Source organism: Squalius cephalus (genome assembly GCF_949319135.1).
Source record: "Squalius cephalus genome assembly, chromosome: 21".
In the NCBI taxonomy this organism is placed as follows: Eukaryota; Metazoa; Chordata; class Actinopteri; order Cypriniformes; family Leuciscidae; genus Squalius; species Squalius cephalus.
This window is the reverse complement of record NC_137142.1, coordinates 29,223,712-29,232,829: the sequence shown is the minus strand read 5'-3', so window position 1 is coordinate 29,232,829 and position 9,118 is coordinate 29,223,712. Positions and strand designations below refer to the sequence as shown.

The 9,118-nt window shown below is 36.4% G+C and overlaps 1 protein-coding gene and 1 long non-coding RNA gene across 2 annotated transcripts; both read left to right on the top strand.

Moving 5' to 3' along the window:
• Positions 1-96: 96 nt before the first annotated feature.
• coa8 (cytochrome c oxidase assembly factor 8) lies at positions 97-5,439 on the top strand. The gene is made up of 5 exons (XM_079855356.1): positions 97-1,067; positions 1,515-1,712; positions 1,901-1,964; positions 4,192-4,282; positions 4,764-5,439. The coding sequence occupies exons 1-5, from the start codon at positions 927-929 to the stop codon at positions 4,867-4,869; spliced, it is 600 nt and encodes a 199-aa protein (XP_079711482.1). The 5' UTR covers positions 97-926; the 3' UTR covers positions 4,870-5,439.
• Positions 5,440-6,335: 896 nt separating this feature from the next.
• Positions 6,336-8,799, top strand: LOC307149681. Its single transcript, XR_013819604.1, has 5 exons — positions 6,336-6,387; positions 6,800-6,906; positions 7,677-7,720; positions 7,815-7,865; positions 8,148-8,799. It is a non-coding gene; the product is annotated as an uncharacterized lncRNA (long non-coding RNA).
• Positions 8,800-9,118: the final 319 nt, after the last annotated feature.

Sequence of the window (9,118 nt, the reverse complement as noted above, 5' to 3'; positions counted from 1 at the left end):
TGACTTGCTTTACGGCAAGCGTTACAATTGCCGATAGGTGGAGCGTACTCGACAAAGCCGGTGCTGGATAAACAGCGCGCGTGCGCATGCGCGTGCGACAGTGGAATGCGGTAGGCGCACTGGTCATTCTATATAGATCAGTGGGTAGGCGGTAAATTATTTACGACAGCGGTAATGGACAATTCCGCTTCCAACCTGTAGGGCGACCGAAGAGGAAAAGTTCCTTGTAGTACGTCCGGAGTCCGGACTCCATTCATACTACCCGTATTCATACTATATAGAACGTACTTTTTTAACGGTCGCGAAGTACGGTCTAATTTAAATGTAGTACCTACTCACATAGTACGTGATTTCAGACGCAGCCTTGGTGTTGCTTTAACTGAAAGCAACTTGCACTGACATATCTTAAAACATGTCAGTGTCATTGTTTTGTCTCAAGATGCACACCAGTAATGTTTTTTTTTTCAAGGAACATTTATAAAAGCTCCTCAAATGCCTTAATTGAACTAAAACCTAATCCTGGCTTAATCTAAAACCCTGTTTGTGAAACCAGCCCCATATGCTGTTGTGTCGTAACTCATGGGATGTTTTGGTCGTCCAGTTTGATAAAATCAGAATTAGCGGAAGTAGAGTGCGCCAGAGCTTTCCAAAATACTTGATTTGTGTTGAAAATATCATTTAAATAAAACACAGTGCACTCTCTCCAGGATGTGATATGCTACGGTTGTCATTTTACCTCGGAAAACAAGAATATATCTTCTCTTGTACGAAGCGCTGAAGCATGAGTAATGTAAAGGACTTTTATTTTAAAATCATCCACCATGTTAAAATGTACTGATAGACGCGTGCTGTTACGGAAGCCAGCGGAGAAATCGCACTTATTATGATTTTTATTTGTCAAGGTCGATTCATTAATTTAATCAAAGATGAATGTAAAAACATTTAATTGTATAATATCTAGGTCTCTGCGTCTGTGTTACACACATGCTCCTGTGTCATTAAGGAGTCCCTGTCGAGGTCATCGACAAAGCACAAGCCAACCACCAAAACATGCCAAACGACCAGAGGTTTGTCGTTTACTACCTTTATGTCAAATTAACAGCAATGCAACAGTTCATCTGCACATCTAACATTTAAATGCTCTCGTTGCACGTATCAACAAATTATATTAGATTAATATAATTTCATACAATTAAATTAGAATTTTGAATTCCAACTGATGGACTTGCATATAATTGTCTATACTTTTGCTTTTAGTTTTTAAAAAAACTTTTCAATTGTACATAATTATTGGTATTTCAAAAATGCACATTCAATACTCTCTTTTTTCTTTGTGAAAGTTAAAAAAAGTAAGTTAAGTTATAACTGTGGATTTAGTTGTCTGATGTTGCCTAGTTTTACCTAGATTAATTAGACTAATATTTGTTTCTTTTTTTGTTTTTGGAAGTTTCCTATCATGCTGCCTTGTTCTTATCTAGATGACTGGGGTTTTTTTATTTTATTTTTTTATGTAGAGGTCTGGATTCAGTCCAACAGCAACATCAAAATATGACTGGATCGGTCCACCAGATAGACTGTCGAACCTGAGGCCGATCATATATCACATCCCAGAGAATGAGACACCACTGGAAAGGAAGTTGAGGCATCTGAGACAGGAGACCGAGGACTGGAACCACGAGTTCTGGACCAACCAGAACTTCTCATTTAGCAAGGTGTGAACCACAGATGTATGATCAGTTTGTAGCAGGCAACACATTTAATATGTTTGTGGAGTAGTTACTGCAACTATTGAGATCCTCCATGAAGTTCTCCCTTTACCATTAGGGGGCAGTTTTGTGTTCCAAAAGTTAATTCATGAAAGTTAATTCATATTGACCCATTTTTTTATGTTTTACAACAGGAAAAAGAAGAATACGTTCAATTACAATTGACGGCAAAAGGGTTGTCAGAAAGAGATGATGATGGTGAGCTGTCTAAATACAGACACTACCTACAGCAGGGGTGCAAAACTCAGTTCCTGGAGGACCACAGCAGAGTTTAGATCCAACCCTACTCCAACACACATACATGTAGGCTGTGTCTGAAATCTTGACCTCTAAAAAAAAGAGTGTTTCTATATTGCATGAATGTAATCTGGACATACTGCATTCGCCATGCTGCCATTATCATGAGACCTACCAGCGTCAGTTCCTTCAAAGCCACTTGAAGGCAAGCCTGCAACCTTATAGCTTAAAAAGGCGTAACGCCTGCTGCTAATGCTGCAGTGATCAGGGAAGACAAGAGGCCATTTGTTTCTTTTTGAATGGATGTCAATGGAGGAGAGGCTTCACAACGCTGAATAAACTGCTTTTGTGAGCAAATAGCTTATCATTTAGATGATTTTAGTGTCCATCATATGCACACTTCAGAATCTGTAGCAAGTCATCTTGGTACTTTCATGTCTACTCTTTTATGAGTATTATGAATATTATTGGATATACTACTCTTGTAATAGTAGTATGTCTAGTTGTGGGCAGTTGTGGCCTAATGGTTAGAGAGTCTTGTAACCTGATGGTTGCGGGTTCGATTCTCAATACCGGCAGGAAATGACTGAGGTGCCCTTGAGCAAGGCACCTAACCCCCAATCGCTCCACAGGCGCCGCAGTGAATGGCTGACCACTGCTTCGGGTGTGTGTCCACGGTTTGCAGTGTATGTGTGTGTTCACTACTTACTGCTCCCAGTGTGTGTGCACTAACTCTGACAGGTTAAAGAGGACAAAATCCGGGAATGAGCTGTCATACTTGGCCTTCACTTTTTACTTCACACACTGTTTTTGGTACTTCATAGTAGGGAAGTATGAAATTTCGTATGCTGCCCTAGGCTGTGTCTGAAATCACATACTTTCTTGAGTAAGTACTTATTTTGAATAAGTTACTACTTTACGACCGCTAAAAGAGAACGTTCTGTATAGTATGAGTGTGTGTAGTATGAATGTTATCCGGACATACTATATTTGACATTGTCAATGTGTACACGTGACCTTCACTGCCATTCACAAATCCACTCCCGTGGCCTCATGGGATAGTAAAGGGTCTTGTATGCACACTTCAGAATCTCACTGGAAGTAGTAGGTCATCCGGAGACTTTTTGCCTACTCTTTATGAGTACTGAGAATTCAAATAAGCCTGAAGGACTTGATTGGCTGGATCAGGTGTTTAATTAGGGTTGAGGCTAAACTCACATTTGTCGGCCGTATACGTCATAAAGAATGTCATTTTTCAGAACTATTATAAAACTTGGCTTTTATTTCTAGTGAAATTTTAATTTCTTAATGACTTTGGAATGTAGTGGTCAGTTTACTGAAATGAAGCAGCCTCAATGACGTATGCAGCGTCACAAATGCGTCCTCTGGAGGACACAGCCTTCGAAATGAGACCGCTTCTGCAGGGCTGTGACCCTCCAGGAACTGAGGTTTGCACCCCTGACATTCAATATTCTTAATTTAATTCACACTGTCAGTCCAAATCTGATTATTTGTGTATACTATTGGAATCTGATCTAAAGTTATTGACGTCCACTTTGTGTATCGCAACTGTTCAGATCCATTAGTTTTCTGAAATATCTGCATTGGTTTCTGTGACAGTGACATTGTGTTTGTAGGCATACGCCCAAAACAGCAAGCACAGCATGGAGTAATTTGCAATACAAATGATGTCTTATTTACAACATGACAACGTGTAGCATCGCGCTGGACTTTATGCCACGCTGTCGTCTCCGCTGGTTCCAAAACATGTCTCCGTTATATTGTCAATTTTCGCTCATCCAGCACTTTGCAACAACACAACCTTGTTTCTGCAGCGACTTTCAGCATGTTTCCTAGAACAACATCTGACATTTACGGTTTACGTGGCATGAGAAAGTCACATAAACCATGCAAAGTCCGATCAGAGCGGTCAGACTGAAACGGATTTCCAGAAATGTGATTTGAATAGGATTTCAAACCACATATGGATGTAGCTTGAAACAGATTTTTGCATTTCATGTGATTTTTTTTTTTTTTTTTTTTTCTTTGCCATTCACACTTGCTAAATCTGATTGGATTCCAGTGGGATATGCAGAGATCAGATTCAGATTTAGACATGCCTGTGGTGGTTTTGGCACTGCTAACTGAAATGTGCTTGTGTATACTGTGTCATTTATCTCCGTTCCAGGAAGGAAAAGGACTTTAAGCAGTGAGGAAATGGCAGTATTCTACAAACACTTCTTGGACAAAAACATTACAAGGCATTCCAGTTATAACAGGTGAGATTCAAATACTTTTATAATTTTAAAAACTGCTCTACACAATCCTCTACATGCATTCTCTTGTCTTTTTAAGCAAGGAAAAGGCTTACATTTTCTAAAAATGTCCCCCTTCAGCATTATTGCATTGCATTTAAATATCGACTTCTTAACACATTATTGGGAGAAATAGAGTGACAAATGATATTAATAAGCTATCAGAATTTCATCTTACTTTTTGGCCATATAAATATCAGCAACTGCACCAAATTGCAAATTATTTGGGCCTCTGAATAAAACGGAGGTGTCGTTTTCTTTCTCCTCAAGTGTGAGCTCCATATTCTCCTATATTATATGAGCCATAAAAGCCTGATGTATCAAATATGATAATCAACAACAACTAAAAAGACCCTTTTTGGTGTTTTGACTAAAACTGTTCCATTTAAAAAAAAAATATTCTGACTATTACAACAGGATTAATTCCAAACCTTTTGTGTTTCAGGGAATGGTACAGACGGAACTTCACCATTACACTTCTGATGGCAAGAGTAGCTCTACACAACACATGGAGGACACTGACTGGACAAGAGAAAGGAAAAACTTCATGAAATATAAATAAAGACTGTAAATTAATCACTGCTCTCTATGGTGTTGTCTCTATGTGGAAGTGAAAGTTTAGACCAAACATTGCACCAAAACCTGGAACTGTTTTTTGGGTTTTTATAATCTGAGTCTTCTCGCCAAGTTCAAAACCTAAATATTATTACGTTAATAGTTACACGTTGAGAGGAGAGATGCACGCAAAGCCAAATCTACAGCAGCCTTATCTAATGTGAAAATTCTTACTCGCCTTGATGTCATTCCAAAACTGTATGACTTTCTTTCTTCTGTGGAACATTAAAGAAGATATTCTGTGAAATGAAAATTTGGAACAACTGGAGGGTGAATTTTCAATTATGGGTGAACAATCCCTTAATTATAAATTTGACCTTTTACACCTATAAGATTTATTTTTAAAGCTAAAACACTGATAGGGCAAAGGCCTGTCTTTGGTATCAAACGTGGCTTTGGAAAATGTTGTATTAACATATTGCATTTAATTGAAGCTAAATTTGCCTCTTTGAAAATGATCTCGAATGAATCACAGTCAAATAATAAATATATAACACGAACCATACAAATCATGAATTGTCATGATCGAGGTAGGCTTACATAAAATGCAGTTTAAGGTATAGGCTATTAATTCAGAAAATAATAAATGAAAATAATTTCTCAGGTGATCTGGTGTATGGAAATGTAAAACCAGGAGTGTAAGCAGAAGCAGAGTGATATCAAATGCTTTGAGCATAGGCGAAGAAATTAATCTCACTCCACTCCACTCATATGTGGTAGGCTATTCCATACCAGTTTTCTTTCTGTACTTTGCTTATTTACGCGCAAAGCTTGATGAATAGGCTTATTCTGAAGAATATATATATATATATATATATATAATTTTTTTTTTTTTTTTTTTTTTTTGTAGTAGTAGCAGCGATATCACTCTCTCTCAACTCACCACATTGCGAGTAATAAATCACTCGTATTTGCGACTAAATTTCGCACTAGGCAACTAAATGTATATCATTAGCCACATAGCTAATAATAAATTGTTTATCTGACGATTCTCATTACTAATATTGCTTAAAATAACCAAGACGAACTTTTGGTATAATATATACGGAAACATAATAGTAGTAGACAAATAGGACTACTAATGAAAATAAACGAAATAAAAAGTCAAATTAACATCTGATATCAACATTTTCGATAATCCCAAATTCCTTTTATCTTCGGATGACATCATAATGAGGAGGAGTAAACCTGCCGGGAGAAACACAACGCCATTTGAGAGGGGGTTCAGCGAAAAATCGACAGCTGGCAGCAGGAAGTAGCTGCCACTGGCAGCAGGAAGTAGCTGCCGTTGACAGCCGGAAGCCCTGCCATATTAGGAGGGACCTGCCATTTCGTGGCAGCCAATCAGTATCGTCCAACGTAGTAGCAACCAATCACATTTACCTGGAAGTCAAGCGACAGCAGCCAATGGTGGCGCCGGTGAATCTTCAGTAATGGCGGTGGTATTTGGCTCGGTAAGTTCGTATATTATCAGATTAATAAATAATTGTTGCTCTGTACGTTGGAGTTTAACTTTTATGTTAGAGACAGTGTATCTGTGACTACTTAAGTTGAATTGGTTAATTTAATCATTTGTAGAAACGCAGCTTGTGCACCGTGTGCTCCTGGTTTGTGAGGGGCTATCATTAATTTTAAATACTAACTTACGTTACCAATATCATTAAATATTAGCGTTTGTTAACATGTTAACTTAATCTATTGATTAGAATAAAGCTCATGCTGATTTATTGGAATTGACAAGCTCAGCCTTTATGATACACGTGCAACGCTAACAAAACATATCCCAAATGATCTAACTTATGTTTTAATACAAAACACCATTTTAATCAACATTACTTCACCATATTCTAAACTTCTGTTTTTTAGTTTCACCAAGTTCACCACAGCCTGTCACAGATTGCTGGGGATGGACAAACATATGTGCCATGAAGGAAACCCCAGATTTCCAGTTGCAAAACCAACCAAACGCACTGGTATGTTTTCACACATTTCACGTATTATATCCTGTCTTGATCAAAGCAGGCAAAAGGCATTCTGTTTTTTATCTTTTTATTTTTTTTATACAAATTCTAGATTGTATCGAAAATTTGACATTTCAGTGTCTGTTTATTTTCTTAGTTTGATCATGTTTTGGATGGGACCCAATCACCAGATGAGACCAGTGTATATATATATATATATATATATATATATATATATATATATATATATATATATATATATATATAAATATAAAATATAATAATTATTTTATATATATCTATTCAAAATATACTGGAACTGTTCACTTTTTCCATATAACTTTCACCCCCAGTTTCACAGACAAGGCTCAAACTAGTCCCAGACTAAAATGCATGTTTAACTGAAAGCAAATTACACTTGTGTATCTTAAAATATCAGTGCCATTGTTTCTTTTAAGATTCACAACAGTAATGTTTTTTCTAAGGCATATTTATAAAAGTCCTAATTGCACTAAGGCCTAATCCTGGCATAATCTAAACCCTATCTGTGAAACCGGGCTTCAAAGTTTTACATATTAGTCCAGTGGTTCAGTTCAACACTTTGTTCTCTGGCTTTAGATAGGCATAGACAGTGGCATTTAAAAAATAAATTACACCTGCTCCCTAGTTCAGGTATGCTACTGTCTACTGCTGCAACATGGCTAAGTGGTTCAACACGGAGTTCATCTCTCTCTTTCTCTCGTGTGTGTAAAATAACTAACTTTTTCCCCCTTCTTTTTAAGCTCAGTTGCAATAAAGATGGATCCGGAAGCTTGTTAAAAATAAGGTATTGATTTCATGTTACAACAATTTTGATTTCTTTGCTATCTTTAGTGTATAAATAAAATGTTAGTTTTTCCATTTCGATTTTTTTTTTCCAGGATGTTCCAGCTCAGTTGGGATCTGTGGACTGCAGTGAATTCATGCTAATGGTAAGTTATTACGGTGATTTTGTTTCCCCATAACACATCTATCTTATCTACTTATACCTAACTTATCTATCTTTTTCTAACATCTGTCTTTCTTACTAATCTTAAGGTTACAGGGGTTAAACACTATGTGATCTGATTCACAGAATTGTACTTTTATGTGTATTTCTTTAAAGTGAACATTATCTGTACTACTTTTGGAGGAACTGCGATTCCATTGTGTGTGTGTGTGTGTGTGTGTGTGTGTGTGTGTGTGTGTGTGTGTGTGTTGAATGTTCTGTGCAGGTCTTGTGATATGCAGCAGCTGACCCCAAGACGCCTTTCTACGACCTCCGAGGTCATCACCGGACCATCTTGGACTCGGATGACAATGTCGACTTACCCTCCTATCTATCCATAAGTGTAGAATTGTTTTAACTTTGTTCTTTTGCCAATGAGAAGTAGCCAACCTGTATTTACTGATGTCAATCATGCCCTTGGAAATGGTATAACTGGTGTGAGATTTTGTGTACAGTAGAGTCTCTGGCTTGCGACCCCGTGAGACTTTAACGCCTGGCTCTACCGATGAAACTATTCTTCATTAAATTTTTACTTATTTGATTGAACCTCACGACTCCTGGTCTTCTTTCATCATATCTGGTCCTGGGTCTTTAAGCTGTTATTCCCTAACACTAGAAACATTGTAAATCATGTTAAACCATGCTAGAACATTGTAAAACGTTTTCAAACTTTCTTTTTCAAGCCAACTTAGTTTATGAACTTTAACATCTAGTTCAGAATTGTTGTTCATTCCGATTTCAGAACAACAAATATCAAGCCTGTTTTCAAAGTTACAGCTGTTTTATAAAACAAAGACAAGAATGTATTGAAATACTACAAATGTAAAACTGAACTTAAATGATAGCAAAATATGATTTTTAAATAAAGGTCATTGAGAAAATGTTTTTTTTTTCTTCTTTTAGACATGACATTCATTATTTGTTTAATGAATGTTTATGTACGTTTAATAAATATACAATATTATTATATAGGCATTAATTTATGTATATATTTCATTTTTTGACAAACATGTACACAAATTATATTTATACACGTACAAATTCATAATTTCAAGTGTAGTTTAATGTTTGTTTTTTGTACTATGTCTATGATCTTCGTTACTTAATTTATATTTGATAAACCTTTTTAAACCAATTACAAAATAATTACAAATTTAAGTAATTTATTTAAATAAGTACTAAAATTATATATATACA

Bases quoted from the DNA above. Each gene is read 5' to 3' on its own strand.
- coa8 (XM_079855356.1), top strand. From the start codon at position 927: ATGAATGTAAAAACATTTAATTGTATAATATCTAGGTCTCTGCGTCTG. The intron at 1,713-1,900 runs GTGTGAACCACA...GTTTTACAACAG, and splicing joins AGAACTTCTCATTTAGCAAG to GAAAAAGAAGAATACGTTCA. The intron at 1,965-4,191 runs GTGAGCTGTCTA...TCTCCGTTCCAG, and splicing joins GTCAGAAAGAGATGATGATG to GAAGGAAAAGGACTTTAAGC.